Raw genomic sequence first — 17,992 nt, 5'->3', positions numbered from 1 at the left:
ATGCTAAGACATATCCATTTGGGCATTACTGTTATTAGAATCATGGCATCTTTCCTAGAACCACAGAATTTTATTTTTTTAAAATATATTTTATTGATTTTTTACAGAGAGGAAGAGAGAGGGATAGAGAGTTAGAAATATCGATGAGAGAGAATCATCGATCAGCTGCCTCTTGCACACCCCCTACTGGGGATGTGCCCACAACCAAGGTACATGCCCTTGACCAGAATCGAACCTGGGACTTTTCAGTCCGCAAGCCGACGCTCTATCCACTGAGCCAAACCGGCCTCAGCGAATCACAGAATTTTAGATCTACAAGGTACCTTTGGTTAGACAGAGCAGCAGACTCAGGCAAAAATGAATCTTCAGGGCCTCTTTCCAGCAAAGCCAAGTTTGTCATTAAAACCTGTAGTAACCTTTTTCATGCCTATTCAACTGAGTGCAAAAGAAATAGGGAAAGAATAAATGATATTAAAAGAAGTATGAAAGCCAATTCCCTTAGCTTTTTCTTGTCTGGGAAGCTCTTTATCTGTCCTTGGATTCTAAATGATAGCTTTGCTAGACAGAGTAACCTTGCTTTTCAACATTTTGAGTATTTCTTGTCAATCCCTTCTGGCCTGCAAAATTTCTGTTGAAAAATCAGCTGACAGTCTTACTGGAGCTCCCATGGAGGTAACTAACCACTTTTCTCTCGCTGGTTTTAAGATTCTCTCTTTGTCTTCAACCCTTGGCATTTTAATTATGATGTGTCTTGGCGTGGGTTGATCTTGTTTGGGAATCTGTGCATTTCCTGGAATTGTATGTTTATTTTCTTCACCAAGTTAGGGAAGTTTTCTATCATTTTTTTCAAACAGGCTTTCAATTTCTTGCTCTCTCTTCTCCTTCCGGCACCCCTACGATGTGAATGTTGGTAAAACAAGGAATGGCAGAAGAGCCAGGAAGCCCAAATTGCTCTTATCCAATAACTTCTTAAACAGGTAATCAGCAGATGAGTTAAAGTCACAAAAAAGAATTCTGTGTATTCTGATTTATCTACAGAAACATGGTTAAAGGATTAAATAACCATGTTTCATTTATGTTGCAGCAACACAAATGACTTCAATAAGAGATTGGGAGGGTGGGAAGAGAGCAGAAGTATTAACATCAAGGTTTACAATAGTTTCAACATGTTTTTTATTTGCTCACAACATTCCAAACACAATATCATATTTCAACTAATGCTTTTACATACAAATTAGTTGCTTTATCCAAAGTAAACAAATATCTATTTAAGTTGGCAACTAGCTTTTTCCTTCAGGGAAAGCTACTGCTTACATATTTGTTGGATACTTTAACAGAACTATGGAATCATCTTATCATAATATTATAGTACGTGGGTCTTACCTGTACTACATTTTAAATTTCTCTTGTCAAAAGCTGAAGCCAGAAAAAAAAAAAAGTTCACTCATGATTTTTCTCCTCCCAGATTTTTAACAACTCTGTTAATTTTCATGAAAAAAAAAAAAATGCAGATGTGGAGAGGTTCATAAATATGAAAATGGAAATTAAGCCTCCCCAGCCTTGTTCATAGAGAAGGTGGGTGGGCCATTTATCTTGAGGAAATAGCTGTTTCACGAATTCAGAAAGGATAACAAGCATTATTGCCAAACCTCTCTTCTGTACCATGGAAACATGTAATCTTTCCTGTTCTGGCCACGAGTGTTCACTTTTCACACTCATGTAATGGGAAAATCTTTGAGCAAGTTCTACCTCACTGAACACCAAGGAAAGAAATGTACATAAATCACTGTGAACACTGGAATAAGAATGAAGAGTACATATGTTTTCACACAGAAAAATACATACAAATTCAAGTAGCTCTTAAAACAGAAAAATTCAGGATGGACATTCTCAATAAAAGGATGGTTTTTTAAACTGTAAATGGTGTCAGTAAGACACTAATTTTTCTATCTAACTATATCACATTTAATACAAAAAAAGATTGGTCTTGGTTCACTGATATTCCCTGATTTCTCATTTTTTAAAGATTGTCTTTCAGAACATATCTGAACTACAACCACTTAATTATTTTTTTAGACTATCTTGTCACTGGCACACTCTCTTCAATCTAGCACATACAACAGTTCATTTCAACATTGATTCACTTTACTCATGCTAAAGCAATCATAATTTTCTTGCTACTTCAGTTCTATAATTTTACTCATGCTAAAACAATCATAATTTTCCTGCTACTTCAGTTTTGATTATAGAAACAGGAAGTTCTCAACATGGATTTTAAGACTACATAAAATTCTAACATGACATATGTGGACAGCAAGGAAAAGAAAGAAGGCAGACACAATTATCCCATTTCACTTTTCATCTATGTCGCTCTTACCTAAAAGCCAGAAAGCACATGTCACACTCTAATTTACAACCAGTGACACTCAGCGTGGCTTCTAGACTGTCAAAGCTAAGAATCTGTGGGTGGCTTAGACCAGCTCAATATAGAGCTATCTGAAATGTTTATGGATTAGTTTAAGAAAAGAAAAAAAAAAGATCAATATCTATGCTATACAAATAGAGGTGGATTTAAAGAACATAATATTGAGGAAACTTGCTAATGACATTTAAAAAAATATTATGAAAAATATTTCTTTCTCCCTAGAAATGAAAAACTTAAATTACTTAAAAAGTTTCTCCGTTCATACTTGAATCATTCTTTTATTAAGATACTGACAACGATTTAAATCAGTTCAAGATCTCAGTTGTTGAAAGATTAAAATATAAAGGTACGTATTTTCAACATGAAAATTCAAAGACTAACATAATTGCTTTTCATGTAAACCCTGTGATAAAAGGAACTTTAATGGTTAACACTTGATCCTCATCAGAATTTTGCTACAACTAGAATTCTAGTTGGATGATAAAGTATTAAAAACATTTAAAAAATCAAGTTATGATACTCACAAGAAACCAATTTTTAAACTCCTGTAATATTGAATAGCTAAACTGCCATGATTGTATTAAAATGAATGCAATTTTAAAACACTTTATCATAATTTTAATGCATGTAATTTTAATGTGCTATACCAGCAATCGCCAACCTTCGGACCTCATGGACCACCTGTTGGTGACCACTGCTCCAAAGGTTTCCTTACAACACCTCATCTGTTATTTTCCAATCGAATATTTTACCACTCTTCTCTTTGGCAAGTTTGAAGAGAGGGCTGTTAATAGGCATAAACAACACAAAAGTCTCAGGTCTTGATAAACCACATAAGAGCCAGTCCTTCAACACTTAATACAGACCATATTAAAGGATGTACCAACTGTCATCGTGTTTTAAATTAGGTCTTTAACAGGCAGGTTTCTGTAGGACTTAAGGAGAACTTAACATCATATGAACCCATCTTCAAACTCTTTTAGTTCTGCTATGGGAACTAATGTCAAAAACATATGCAGAACAAACTATTCCCATTAGAATCCCATCACTATGTAATCCTTAACACGCTTGCTACTTTAGGAGAATAAAGCTATACAAAATGCACAATTATCATCCTCAGGCTACTTTAGAATCCCACGAATTGCTAACTCAGATATGATCTATATAGTTCATACATCGTCATCTGGAAACACTGGAGTAAAGCAGAGAAGAATTAACAGTAAGCAAAATAAAGTTAAATGACGTTTAACTGAGATTTTTATAAAGCTTTAAGTTTTCTTTTTGTTTAAGTTCAAAGACAGCTTTATTGAAACAGCAACTGTCCTTTGAATACAATCAAGATATTCTGAGCAAATACATCTCTTTTTATAAACACCGACAGGTAGAGAAACCCCATAAAAGGTTCTTCTACGAGGCATTAACTAAGGTTCTTTTCTACAACTGACAAAAAGCGAAGACTGAATATGAGGAAATGTCTTTAAGCTTTAAAATAACATTGCAATATTTCAAAGTGTGGTGTTTAAAAACAAAAAAAGCTAGTCACCAATACTGTTGTTCTCTTATCTATTATGCTAAATAGTCAGGCAAACCAAAAAGGTTCTTCCTCCTCTCTAACATGTTGCTACTAATGAAGCAACACTGACATGTGACTGAGAGTCAAATGAAAAAAACACAAAGAACCACTCTCCCCCCTAATTAACCTACAAATAAAATAAGAGGAAAAAAATAAAGAACAATTATTTCCAAATTCAAAAACAAAACATTTTAAGAGCTTTGCAAAGATACCAACTTGAGAACTACAACACATAAAAGAAAAAACTGACATTTATACATTTTAATCAATCAATTTAATACAAATACCTGATTTGTACTTTTATACTAAATGGGTTAAGTCCCAAGTTCCAAACTGTAGTTCCTATGACTCCACAAAGGGGATCTTTGGAAGGATAAGGTACCTTTGGAGGACAGTGTATAAACAACTGTAAACATACACTGATTGTCCACTAGCTTTCTTAAATAGAACTTCTGAAATATTTCTGTAGGAAATTATATATATGTAGTGTAATTGATCAGATAATTTCTATTACAACGTATAAATTCTGTTGTGTGTGCAAAATGTGGTAGAAATAGAAGATACTAGGAATGATTCATATTTTTAAAGCAAGTGATACATTACAATCCAGTAAGAGTCCTTTAATCTTTTCATGAAACTTCTCTCTGTATATGTTGAAATACATAATGCTTTCTGGCTTTTCTTCAAACCAAAACTTGTCAAATTCATATACAAGATAACCTGTAGTTAAAAAGCAAAAACAAAACACATAGTGCTCAATAGTGCCATCCAAACTATCTCATTCTAAAAGTATATAAACATTCATTGAATTCCACATTCTATAATAATCATAAATCATCAGAAACTACTAGAAACTTGAGGCATTTTAAAAGAATGTTCTAAATAAACAGCAATTTCAACAAAATCCCTCAAACTTAAAAGATATAATACTGTCAAAAGATACCATGAGAATAGGAAAACATTTTTTTCCCAGAGACCTCTGAAACACAAAAATGAAAGTAACAAGAAAATGTTGGACAAGGATAAATTACAAGGAAGCTGTTTTCTATTTGATTTCTAAAATTCAGAGATATTTCCACTTTTCCCAATGAATTGTCAGTAACTCCTCTTTTTATAAAGAATATATAAACTATATGCCCACCCCGCATGGCTCAGTGATTGAGCTTCCATCTACGAGTCAGGAGGACACAGTTTGAATTCTCGGTTAGAGTATATGCATGGGGTTGCAGGCTCGATCCCTGATGTGGGGCGTGCAGGAGGCAGCCAATCAATGATTCTCTCTCATCATTGATGTTTCTATCTCTCCCTCTCCCTTCCTCTCTGAAATTAATAAAAATATTAAAAACAAAAGAATACATAAGCTCTAAATAGGCTTAATATTTTTATTTTCTGTCCTCATTATAGTAGCTAATTTAACCCTGAACATGTTAAAAGTATTTAATGCAAATAAATATTAAAATAGATATATTTATAACAAAAAGCATGAATTTAAAATCACTCATAAACCCTATTTAAATTGAACCTATAAGGACTCTTTTACTCTAGATACTACTTTGATGCTCATCCTAGACCAGAGCCAAACAAGATGCTGGTGTTGAGGGCACTGGGGTCCACAGTAGCCAGAGATGCTCCAGTTACCCATGTTCATGGGAAGATGAATAATGGAGAAAGAAATGATAACTGAAGGAACAGAGTCTCTGATAAGACTTCCCACAGAAGGTCACATCTAAACCGACATTGACCAGACGCCTATGAGAAACATGGAAGGAACTGTTCCAGGCTGGGTGAAAGGTCCCAAGTCATGAGAGAGCATGACATATTTGTGCAAATAACAGAGGACGTGTGCTTAAGCTTTAGTCTGCGGGGAGTTGGTGTGTGGCAGAAGATGAGTCCTGAGAGGTGATCAGGCATGGCCTTGTCATGGGTCCTTTTGGAAAATTTTGGGCAGTGGAGTAGAATGACTAGATTTCCAGTTTAAATAATTGCACCCTCAATGTAGAGAAGAACCAGAGGTCATCACAGAAAGACTGGTGAAAAGGTGACTTCAGGGACTTAGTAACAAAGGCTTGAGGTCACACAGTTACAATCCTGGAATTAAGGATTAAATAAAGATGGAGAGATGTGGAAAAAGAGATCTGGATGAAACCTTCAAGCATAGAGTTGGAATTATAATTTGGCCATTTATACTGAAGTAGTTTTCTGCCAATGTGTAAGTGACATTCTAAAGAAGACATAAAAAGATTAAAAAAAAAAAAAAAGTAGAGCATAAAAACTAAGCTGGATCTGAATTCTTTGCTTCTCAGAAATATCTTCTGAAGATGGAGTTCATGCAATTAAATTGCCAATGTTCAAATGTCATCAGAATAAAAGCTAATGGAATAGTGGTAATATGACTGCTTGAGGAAAATCTATTAAGTAGCCCCAACAAAACAAGACAACCTAGACTTGAAATAAGTGTGTGTGCGTTGGGAGGAGGATGTTTTTAAATTGAATTTTCTTACAAGAGTAACAAAATAATCTGCAATATTAATCAATAGCATTCATTAAACAGTATTCAAGAGGGAAAGTTCATTTTATAGTTGATTAAAATATGGATACCTACAGAAAACTACAAAAACACCACATTTGCATACATGTGAAAACATTGCCTCACTGAATATTTTTAATCAGCAAATAAAAAAATTGAAATACAAAATACTTCAGAGAACTTATCTTCCATTATTTTCCATTTTTCCAAAGATCCTAAATAACAAAATGATAGAGGAATTATTCATTATGTCTTCCTAATGATTTAAAAATGTCCTTAGAACTAACTTCTTTAAATACTCACAATAAAACTGATGAAAGTGTTCCATTGTTGGTACACCAGGAACAAGGTTGTAGAGATGAAATTTCAAAGCTTCACTCTTCAGTAAGCTATAAGCCATCTCTGTCAGATTGATTCCAACTATTGCATAAGAATACCTATGTCAGAAACATTATTAGTTACACTAGCTAGCCAAATAGCTCATAAAATAAATTTGAAATTATGCAAGGAATTAGTTGCTTTGATTTATTTCTAACAAAGTACTGACTTCATAATAATCTCTAAATATTAAGAAAAATGACCAGAACAGATTTAAAAAATTTGTTCTTTAGAGGCTGTTGATATTCTGAATATACCTGAAGAAATAAAAATAAAGCTCTGGTCATATGAATATCTAAAACCAAAATCCTTTAAAAACTAAAAGGAGTACTATATATATATATATATATATATATATATATATATATATATATACACTCAGTGTGTGTGTGTGTGTTTGTGTGTGTGTGTGTATATATATATATATATATATATATATATATATACACACACACACACACACACACTGAGTGGCCAGATTATTATAATCTCTGAATGCATAATAATCTGGCCACTCACTGTATATCCTATATAATAAAAGGCTAATATGCAAATTGTCCCCTCAACCAGGAGTTCAACCAGCAGGCAGGCAGGCCAACCAACCATGTCCCTGGGACTCACACACACACACACACACACACACACACACACACACACACTGAGTGGCCAGATTATTATGCATTCAGAGATCATAATAATCTGGCCACTCAGTGTATATTCTCATTGATTTCTAAAATACACTGGGGTAATCTGACTTTTCTCTTTTATTATCAGGAAATTTATTTTTATGATATAATATTGTTATAATGTTTATTCAAAAATAGGTATCACTGGAATATAAAAATAAAATAACATTATATGATACAGCTAATACGACCTCAATTTGCATTTCATGGCACAAATTTCAAAGCTATTTTTCATATTCCTATTTCAAATCTATTTCCTATTTCTATTTTCAAGTCTATTTCTCAAAAAATCTTTATAAAGGTCCTTTATCCTCATTAATAAACTAAATCTTGTGATGAAAAATATTTAAACACATACAAAATTGGTATATGATCACATACAGCTTTAAAAATCGTGAAATATCTTTTAAAGTTCTTATCAATTAAAAAAATCTCTTTTTAAAAATAACTCAAAAGGCTGAAACCGGTTTGGCTCAGTGGATAGAGCATTGGCCTGTGGACTGAAAGGTCCCAGGTTCGATTCCGGTCAAGAGCGTGTATCTTGGCTGCGGGCACATCCCCACTGGGGGATGTGCAAGAGGCAGCTGATCGATGATTCTCTCTCATCAATGTTTCTAACTCTCTATCCCTCTCTTTTCCTGTCTGTAAAAAATCAATAGAAATATATTTTAAAAAATAAATAAATAACTCGAAATATTTTCAAATCTGATGATCTAACCAACTTAAATTCAAGAACTTACTGTTTCTTTAATACATTTGGCTTACCCTAGTTTTGGATGATTTGAACGGGAAAGAATATGATGAGCTTGCCTGGTATAATTTTCACTGAAATACCTAAAAAAGTTTAAGAAAAATAAGAAAATTAACAAAAGTAATTCAAAGAGGAGCTGTCCAGAAGCAATTTTAAAAAGTTACTATCAAAATGATAGTCCTAGTACTGCCACAATCATCCCAATCATTCTCCACCCAAAATCATTGCAGTGACTCAGAATGCTTTTGAATCAATCAAAATTTAATTTTGAACTATCAGGCCTCTCTAGCACAGGCCACAGAACTTTGACAAAGCTTTAAGATTACTTTTTAACAAATAAGTGAACTAACAAAAGACTATATATATATATATATATATATATATATATATATATAATTTTTTTTTTTTTTTAAGTAATAAAAGAGTGTAAATAATTCCGTAGGAGGTAGCAAAAGGAAGGCCAGGAAAAGAAAAGAAGAAAGGTATTGGTAAATAAAGAAATCACACACACATACACGGGTACATTTCCAATGTCTTTCTATTGTTGTCAACACATTAGTAAATACTTTTAGCATTGCAGCTATTAAAGTTTAGAGATAGTAGAAAACTAAATTGGAGATTACATGTAATTTTATTTAGAGAAAAAAGAAAGTTCATTTTCACTTACACAAGGTTGATTAATCCAAGTATGCCCATGCCTCTGAAGTCCGTTTTGGGATCATCACCCTGGAAACCAATGTCAGCCCATTGCTTGGAGATTCTAGCCTTCAATTTTTTCGTGGGCATTAAAAGATCCCAAAGCTGTACAAACATGCTTCCATATTATAAATAATAGTGATATTCTTAAGTTACCAAGATTTTTTCCTTCTCATAGCTGATATAAGTAGTATATGAAATGCTTTCAATTAAACAACTTTTGTAGACAAATTATAGGTTTCACAAAGATTGTGTTTAGAGAACTTTTCAATTACCATTAAAAATGTAGTATATTTATTCCAACTTAAAAGATATAAAAATTTTGGAACACATAAACAGAAATCTAAAACAATGAGATGTCTTTATTTACTAAGTAATTTATATATATAAAAGCCTAAGTGACTGGATGACCAGACAACTGGCGGATAGCTATGATGTACACTGACCACCAGGCACCAGACACTTGGCTCGTGGCTGGCGAGCATAGCTGTGGTGCCAAGACCCTCTCCCAGGGACACTCCCTCATAGCGCCCAAGTGGGTGCCAGGCATAACGGGGCCAAGATGAGTGGGAGCAGTTTCCAACCCGGGCTCAAGCTCCTCCCTGTCCACCTGTTGCTTTGATACTACTTCACGCTGTGAGGGATCGAAGTGGACAACAGACTGGAGCCTGAGGAGTTGGTGGGTAAGGCGGGGCAATTGATAAACTACTTCCATGAGAATAGTGTTATGTACTTGGCCCTTTTCTCTGATACTACATATTTAAGTAGGCTCTATTCTAACAGTGGGATTATGAAGAAATAATACAGAGAATATTCCAACCCATATGATTACTATTTTAAAATTGTTCATAGCTTTAATTTTTTGTGGGACTTCTTCATTAAGTCTAATATATCACTTCTAAGGACAGGTAATAATTTTTCTTTAGCATTTTTAGTGCCAGATCTGTACTCTCATGTTTTTTACTTTAAGATCTTTATCTAGGCAATCATAATTGTTAACTGTTTCATTTTTTCTATCTTCCCTTTGGCCTTTCTTGGTTGAGTTAAATGGAATTGTCTATGGTCTTTCCTCTACTCCTATTTCTTAATGACCAGTATCTTAATTTTATTCTCTCAATAATCTCACTGAAGGTTTTCCTAATTAAGGAATGGAAACTTGAATACTCTAGGACTTTTCCAGTAGAACTACTTGACTTGAATATCTGAACCATTTAAACAAAAAGCAAAGATGCAATATTTAATATCAATATACTTTTTAATTTATATGATTTGTTTAATTAATGAGATTAGGAACTCCTTAATCAACTACCCTGCTCCCAAAATGGGGAGCAGTTTACTAGTTAGTTGCATGTGAACTACTATATTTTCCCACCTTGGTTTTTCTTTTTTCTTTTTCTTTTTTCAATTGAATTTATTGGGGTGACATTGGTTAATAAAATAATATAGAGTTCAGGTGTACAATTCCATAATACAGCATCTGTCTGTTGTGCTGTGTGTTCACCATCCCAACTCAAGTGTCCTTCCACCTCCACTGATCTCCCCTAAACCCTCTTCTATTCCCTTATGCCCCTTACCCTCCAGTAATCATCACTTTATTATCTGTGTCTAGGAGGGTTTTTTGCTTTAAGAAAAGAAAATAATATGACTTGGTTTTAATTGAATATATTCCTTAAGACTGAGATAAAATATCAGGCAGCTATTATCACATAACATAAGACAGCTTTCAAGTATTAGATAGCAACATAAAGCTTAAAATACTTAATCATTTTCTAAATTTGATACCACACATCATCAAACAAAACAGACTAAAGAAATTGATACATTTATGAAAATGGGAAGAACAGAAATACATGTTGTTACTGTTTTTGTTTCACTACCACTTCAGGCATTGTTGAGTAAGGGGCTCCTAATGAAAGTATCCTGCTACAAAATAAAATGCAAAGACCTGTGACCCTGCTTTAAAACAGGGCAAGACTTTGCTGGCTCTGAAGCTAAATCAGTAATTAGATTGGGTTTTATCTGGTCCTCTTTAAATTACTAACAGATTTCACTTTATATATTTATAATCTATTTAAGAATTAAAAGCATTTAAAATAACATTTATTTGAATATATTTTAATGATGCTTATCAGAAAATTACAAAAAGAGTTAACTAAAAATCTTTCACTGACAGGACAAAATTCTCTAAGAGGCAGTAACACTGGATGGCTGTACAAGCCTCGAGAACTTGCAAACAGACCGTACTAGCTCAAGCCTAATTTATTTTTGCAGTGTTCACTAACTCCAAATGCAGAAAACAAAACTTACCTTGAGAAGCAGCTTTTCATGTTGAAGGTTATCAGAATCATATGGTTTTTTTCTCACACTTTCTACATCCAAATAGAGTTGTCTGTAACCGGATATCTGCAGTAAGCATGCCTTCATGCAGATTTTAAAACTGAAAGTAACAAAATTATTATTAAAAAATAATTCCTTCACAATAAAGTATTCCATAGCCTGTAGATCATAAGTCTATTTAGAAACCATTTCCTAGCTTTCAGTTTAATACAATAGGCATCAATAGTCTCCTTAAACACACAACTTTATATAAAGTATCAGGAAGCATATAATAAATCAGGATCTAGAAAGAGGACAAGACATGGTAGGAAGGGCAAGCTTGGCAACTGTGTCTTCTTTTCATGGTTTTCCTGGGCAATCGTATACATTACTAATCTTTATAGCCAATTATCACCAATAGACCAAATTTTCCAAGAATCTTATTTAATAAAGATGGAATATGCAAATTGACCATCACTTTACGACAAAGATGGCACTCACAGCCAATAAGGAGGGAATATGCAAATTAACACAGAAAAGATGGTGGTGGTCCACCCGTAGGGAAGGCAGGAGGCAGTGGCCAGAGCGAAGGCCCAGGTCCTGGGTGCTAGAGGGAAACTTGTGCCAGCAGCCAGGGTAAAGAAGGCCTATTTTTGCACGAATCTTCATGCATTGGGTCTCTAGTACGTATTTAACAAACAAGTCCAGGACAAATGATCTCAGTTCTCTCAAATACAACAGCTTGTCCTCCCAGAGGAAACATGCTTTTTCTTAACGAGTCACTAACCTTATTAATGACCTCACTAAACATTAGTTCCCAAGCTAGAACCTTTCAAGTTCCGACTTTCCTCTCTGCATCAATACATCTGAAGTTCCCAACCCTCATTCTTTCTGTCTCTGAAATGTCCCTCACAGCAATCATCATCTATTCATTTATGCTGATGTATTAATAGCTTTGTCATCTCTTACCTGAAGGACTCAACTTTCCTAACTGTTCTCTCTTATCCCTTCTGCCAGCCTCCCACATCCCCAAATTTTCTATCATCTATTTTCTTCAAAATACATATCTGATAATATGATTTGTTAGCTTAAAAAAAAAAAAGAAACCAAGAGGACAATATCTGTCCCTCAGTGTGAGATATAATCCAGCACTCCATTCCTCCAAACACTATTATGCACGAGTTCAATGCCCCAGCTACAAAGACTCCTGATCATTCCCAGATACTGCAGCACTTGTGCCCAGTTGGCATTCTTCCTCTGCATGGCATGTCCTCCCTACCCATTCAACAAGGTTCAGCTCAAATGTCACCTCTTCTGAGACACTATCCTCACAGTTCTTTCCTGCACCCTTCCCTGTTCCAGCTAAAATAAATTGCTCCTTCCTCTTTATTTACCCAGAAAATGCTGACTAAAGGTCAAATTGCTGAATATTTACAAGTCAAGTGAACTCAAAAATGGAGTAAGTCAAGTTTGTCTCTTATGGAACTTAAAATTTATTTGGGAAGAACAAGGGTAAATCAGTGATTACAGTACAATGGGTTATGCTATGATGGAGAGCTCTGTGACAGGACAGAGCACGGGCCCTAACACGGACTGGAGGGGCATGGGAGGACCTTCCTGGAGAAGGACAGGGCAACTGAATTTTGAAGGACATATAGTAGCTGCAGTTATTTAACTTTGGGAAAGTAATGGCGAGTTACCTTAAAGAAGGCAGGTGGTAAATAGGCAACAGTACTGAGCAGGGAACCAAAAGATACCGGCTTTAGATCTTTTTCTGTCACTCTCTTCTCTGGACCCCTGAAAGCATGGAATCAGATGCTCTCCACACACCCTTCAGCCCTAACGCTTTCCAACTGAGTGTGATCACCACAACTCACAGGATGTAGGCACAAAATAAAAAAGAGCCTGTCAAACAGCATACCTGACATCCTTCTCAGGGTTGATATTCTTTTCTCTCATTATATCTTCTATGCACTTGTCCACTTCACTCTGAACAACAAGTGTTGCTTTCTGTAAAACCTATAGATGTGATAAACAGCTGATTAGGAAAAATCCCCAACTGAAAAAGAATAAATTTTGAGGTATTAAGTCAACTCTACAATGCAGATTTTAAATGCAAACCCAAACCAAATTTGTTTCAAATTTTTAGTAGAGCTTAAATCACTCAAGCAATTAATTAACTGAAAGAGAAGTAACATGTTTCAGAGGAAGACTTCCTTAACTGAAAAGGAACAGGTTCTCTTATCAAATGAGCAACCACCATAGTGTGCTTATGAAGTAGACACTTTTCATAAAATTCAAAATTACATAAAAATATATGCACAAAATTTTAAAGGCAGAAGTCAGAAAGTTTTTAAATGCAGAAGAACACAAAGTAGAAAATGCAAATAATCTTGTAATCTTATCACCAGTGATAGCCACCAGTAACAGATTAGCATATATGCCTCTGGTCTTTGTTCTATGTATACAAAACAGATTTCTTAAATAATACAACCTATAAATGTCCACTGGATCCTTCCTCCCATCAAACAAGCGAGTAAGAATGTTTTTCCCCAAGACCTGCTTCCCCCAAACTATCGAGTTTGAGACAAAACAAACAAGCAAAACTTAAGAACAGGACAAATTATTCAAATACCTTCTTTGTGCATGAGTAGCGCACGCGCGCGCGCGCGCGCGCGCGCACACACACACACACACACACGCGCGCGTGCGCGAGAGTGAACAAACACAGAGGATATATTTTAAAAATTAAAAATTACTTCTAAAGTGGGAAAATTTTACTCAATACTTTATATAGCAAAGACTCTTCTGATAAGACATTAAGAATTAATTCTAAAATTGAAGCATCCTTTTAAAGAAAAAGTTATCTTGCAGTTAAATTTTCTGGAATTATCACCTTGATATGATCCTACCTTATTCTTGGAGTACATCAAGGAATTTTCTGAAATGGAAAAAAAAGACATTATCACTTAAATACTGTTTGTAAATTACACCATAGTCAAAGAGTATAAATATCAAGCCAATAATACATTACTTTCATAATTCTAGAAGATATTATTTTTACTTGAATAACATATCAAACATTTAAAAATTTCATCCTTACAGTATACTTATAGACAACTAAATGATTCCAAAATTCTCAACCCAACACAATATACCACAGCCAAAGAGGTCAGGTCAACCTAATAGCAAAACAGCTTCTTTATTCTTGTTTTCTATTTCAATAAGAATGAGTAACATTTTTATTAACAATTTTTTTCTGGCACATATGTTTAAAGTTTTTGTTTGTTTGTTTGTTTTTGTTTTTTTAGCAATTTGAAAAATTCCAGAAAAATACTTTTGCCACAAAGCATTAATGTATGTCCCTCCTCCCCATACACACACACACAAACACACACACACACTATAAAACACCAATGCTGCCAAGATTTCTTATCAAGAGGTACTTTGTTCTTCTCAGAAGTTAAAAGGGCAAATCAAAAGAGCAGGCAATAATTTAAGTCAACCACAAAGTTGTGGGGAAAGTCAGAAAGTAAACAAACTTGAATCACCCAGCTGCCCTGAGCTTACTCTCTCTTTATGTCTGTCATCCTTTAGTGTTGCCTTGGATACCAACACCCACTCCCCAGATCTTATAGGGGTGGATTTCTTAGCTCAGTGGTCAGCAAACTGTGCTCGAGAGCCACATGCGGCTCGTTGGCCCCTTGAGTGTGGCTCTTCCACAAAATACCATGTGCAGTGTGCACATACAATGCAATTGAAACTTAGTGGCCGGTGTGCGGAAGTCAGTTTTCGGCTCTCAAATTTCAATCGTTGTACTGTTGATATTTGGCTCTGTTGACTAATAAGTTTACCGACCACTGTCTTAGTTGAAGCACCCTTGTTCAATTCAAAGAAAGCCTGGTTAAGTCATGGTTTTCCATTCAGCACAGTGAGCACCAACTGCGGTTGATCCCTGGCCTTCTTTACCCTGACCAAAGAGAAATGATCTCCAGCACATTTGTTACTCATCTGTCTTCTAATTTAAAGTAGTATTTTCAACTATGCATTGAAAGCTGATGAACTTCAAAAGGTACCAGAGCAATAATGTTCAATAGAAATATAATGCAAGCCAAAATGTGAGCCACATGTGTACTTTAAAATCTTCTCGAGTAGCCACATTAGATAAAAGAAACAGATAAGCCAAAACCGGTTTGGCTCAGTGGTAGAGCGTCGGTCTGCGGACTGAAAGGTCCCGGGTCTGATTCCGGTCAAGGGCATGTACCTCGGTTGCGGGCACATCCCAGGTAGGGGGTGGGCAAGAGGCAGCTGGTCGATGTTTCTCTCTCGTCGACGTTTCTAGCTCTCTATCTCTCTCCCTTCCTCTCTGTAAAATATCAATAAAATATTAAAAAAAAAAAAAGAAACAGATAAAATAAATTTTACTAGTTTAAACCAACACATCTAAAATATATTAAACCAATATACCCAAAGTATTTCCACATATAATGAATATGAACAATTACCTAGGAGATATTTTTACAACCTTTGTATATGAATTCTTTCAAGCACAGTGCCTAGTCTATACTTCCGCTCAAATCACATTTCAGGTGCCCAATCGACGCCTGTGGCTACTGGCTAGCTAGGGTACTAAGCAGTGGATATTTAGAGTCTATAATGATTCCTAGGGATGACTGTATATCTAGTACTGTCCTTCCATGAATTACATGAGAGATTAAACGATTGATGAAGGATGCTGAGTATAAAAATGGATCTAGATAGAGATAAAAATTTCAAAGGGCTTATAAAAGTCTAGAGATTTTTCTCTAGAATATAGGTTATAACTATAAACCTAAGGCACAACTAATGAACTTCAGAAGCCAGAGAAAATAATTATTCACATAGATGGGAAATTGAATAATAATCTTTTCTTTTTCTACAAGGCCATAGTTTTAGAGCTGAAAGGATTCAATGCCAGATTCCAACGATTATAAAACTGAGTTTAGATGACTTGATCAAGACACACTATGAGTGCATCTGTCACTGAATATTGAGGAAAAAAATATTCATTCAGAGTAAATTTCATTAGTTTTAATTATTCTTTTTCAAATAACATTACCTATCCTGTGTGTCCTTTGTGCACCTACATAGGTATCAAAAATTCGCTGCAATTCACACTTTCCAGTCATCTGTCGTAAGAGCCATTTCATCCAAAATCGAAAAAAGTGCCCATAGAAGAAGTCCCACAAAGAAATAAACATTTTTTCCTGGAGAAAGAAATATATGACACATTTAATTACCTTAAACTGGATTTTAAAATGAAAAAAATTAGTTTATCCAACTTACCAAATCTCAAATTATAACATCTATTATGCTATTCCACAGTAGAAGTGTTTTAGAAATCCAAGGAAACAATGACAGGTGTAATATATACTATTTAGATTAAATGATGGCTGGTCAAATGGCCAATTTATCACTTTTTTAAAAAAAATTAACTGTCAAATTGAAACTACTTAAAGCTCTCAGTTCCTTATTTTAATTTTTCATTCTTTGAGAATTGGAGCTCAACAGTTCACGAACAACCCCCCCCCCCCCAACTAAACAACAACTAAATAAAATACCCCATGTATCAGAACTGTTACTATAAGGAATAAGCTTTTCTTAATCCCTTGTGGATAATTCCAGTTGCATCTATTCCTGCCAGGTGATGCCAGCAAATAAAAACACTACACATGGCTTACAACTTCAAGTACACAGGTCGAACACTAAGTAGATCAAATCCTGGCTAAGTCTTGATTTTCCTTCCAACAGGTTAAGGCCTGAATACTAGAGGGAAATGAACTACACCCTCAATAAAACGGAATCTTTATGGCATAAGAAAAACCTTCCGCTCCTCCATGAAGCGCGATGGGGGCAATGCAAGTAAGTCATTACTTAAAAACAAACAAAAAACAAAAAAACAAACGCTCCTCTCCTCCCTGTCTTAGACATTCCCGCTTAGACATCCTCTCTAGAGCAGGGCCTGTGAGACTGTCAATTTCGAAATCCCCGCAGGTCAGGGCAGACACGGAGCTCCACAGAGATGGGCTGAACTGTAACGTGAACGTGAACCCGTCCAGCCCGCGCTCATCGAGACAAAAGAACTGCCAGGCGGAGGGAGAGCAAGCCTCGCGGCGCCGGAGCCCCCAGACCTGGGGAGCTGCTGAGCCGAGCGCCGGCTCCGGAGCCCGCGGGAGCCCGGCTCCATCTCCGCCCGCGAGCGGGAGGGAACGGCTCGCACAAAGCCCCGCCGGCCCGGCGCCCGGCGGGTCTGCTGGGGGACACCGCGGGGCTCGCGCCCCCGCACGGAAGCAGCACGGGGCGAGAGAAAAGAAAGAGCAGCCACCTCACGGGAGCGGAAGAACTAGGGGAAGCTGCAGTCTGCCTCGGTTTCCCCAACTGCAAACAGCCGGCAACGGAAACGACGCTACTCGCACTGCGCTCCCCACTAGCACCGTGACCCGGAAGTCGGGGAGCGAGGCACCGCGAACGCCTTTCCCCGAGACACTGCCCGCCCCGCCCCGCCCCGGCCTTCGGCCTCCTCTGATTGGTCCTTGCTCCACCAATTGCCAACGCAGCAAGAAGGTCTGGCAGAGTTGCTTTGGCGCGCGCGTGCCAGGAT

At 36.0% G+C, this 17,992-nt stretch overlaps 1 protein-coding gene across 2 annotated transcripts; it reads right to left on the bottom strand.

Moving 5' to 3' along the window:
• Positions 1-1,149: 1,149 nt before the first annotated feature.
• On the bottom strand, positions 1,150-17,840 carry ELMOD2 (ELMO domain containing 2). Of its 2 annotated transcripts, XM_084884771.1 has the most exons (9): positions 17,717-17,840; positions 16,451-16,598; positions 14,265-14,293; positions 13,274-13,371; positions 11,344-11,473; positions 9,008-9,141; positions 8,355-8,423; positions 6,829-6,962; positions 1,150-4,718 (listed from the first exon to the last, which is right to left on the bottom strand). In XM_084884771.1, exons 2-9 carry the CDS (start codon positions 16,590-16,592, stop codon positions 4,573-4,575), a joined length of 882 nt encoding a protein of 293 aa, XP_084740897.1. In that variant the 5' UTR covers positions 16,593-16,598; positions 17,717-17,840; the 3' UTR covers positions 1,150-4,572. The 2 variants fall into 2 exon arrangements, with proteins under 2 accessions (XP_084740897.1, XP_084740898.1); XM_084884772.1 differs by lacking the exon at positions 16,451-16,598 and having other exon boundaries at positions 17,717-17,824.
• Positions 17,841-17,992: the final 152 nt, after the last annotated feature.

The sequence above is a fragment of the Pipistrellus hanaki genome, assembly GCF_964339955.1.
Source record: "Pipistrellus hanaki genome assembly, chromosome: 5".
Taxonomy (NCBI): Eukaryota; Metazoa; Chordata; class Mammalia; order Chiroptera; family Vespertilionidae; genus Pipistrellus; species Pipistrellus hanaki.
The sequence above is the reverse complement of the archived record's forward strand: the minus strand, read 5'-3'. Positions and strand labels throughout refer to the sequence as shown.

Coding starts and splice junctions, on each gene's coding strand:
- ELMOD2 (XM_084884771.1), bottom strand. CDS start 16,592: ATGTTTATTTCTTTGTGGGACTTCTTCTATGGGCACTTTTTTCGATTT. Junction 8,424..9,007: donor CTTGGATTAATCAACCTTGT/GTAAGTGAAAAT, acceptor AAACTTTTTTAG/GTATTTCAGTGAAAATTATA. Junction 4,719..6,828: donor ACACTTTCATCAGTTTTATT/GTGAGTATTTAA, acceptor TTTTAACTACAG/GTTATCTTGTATATGAATTT.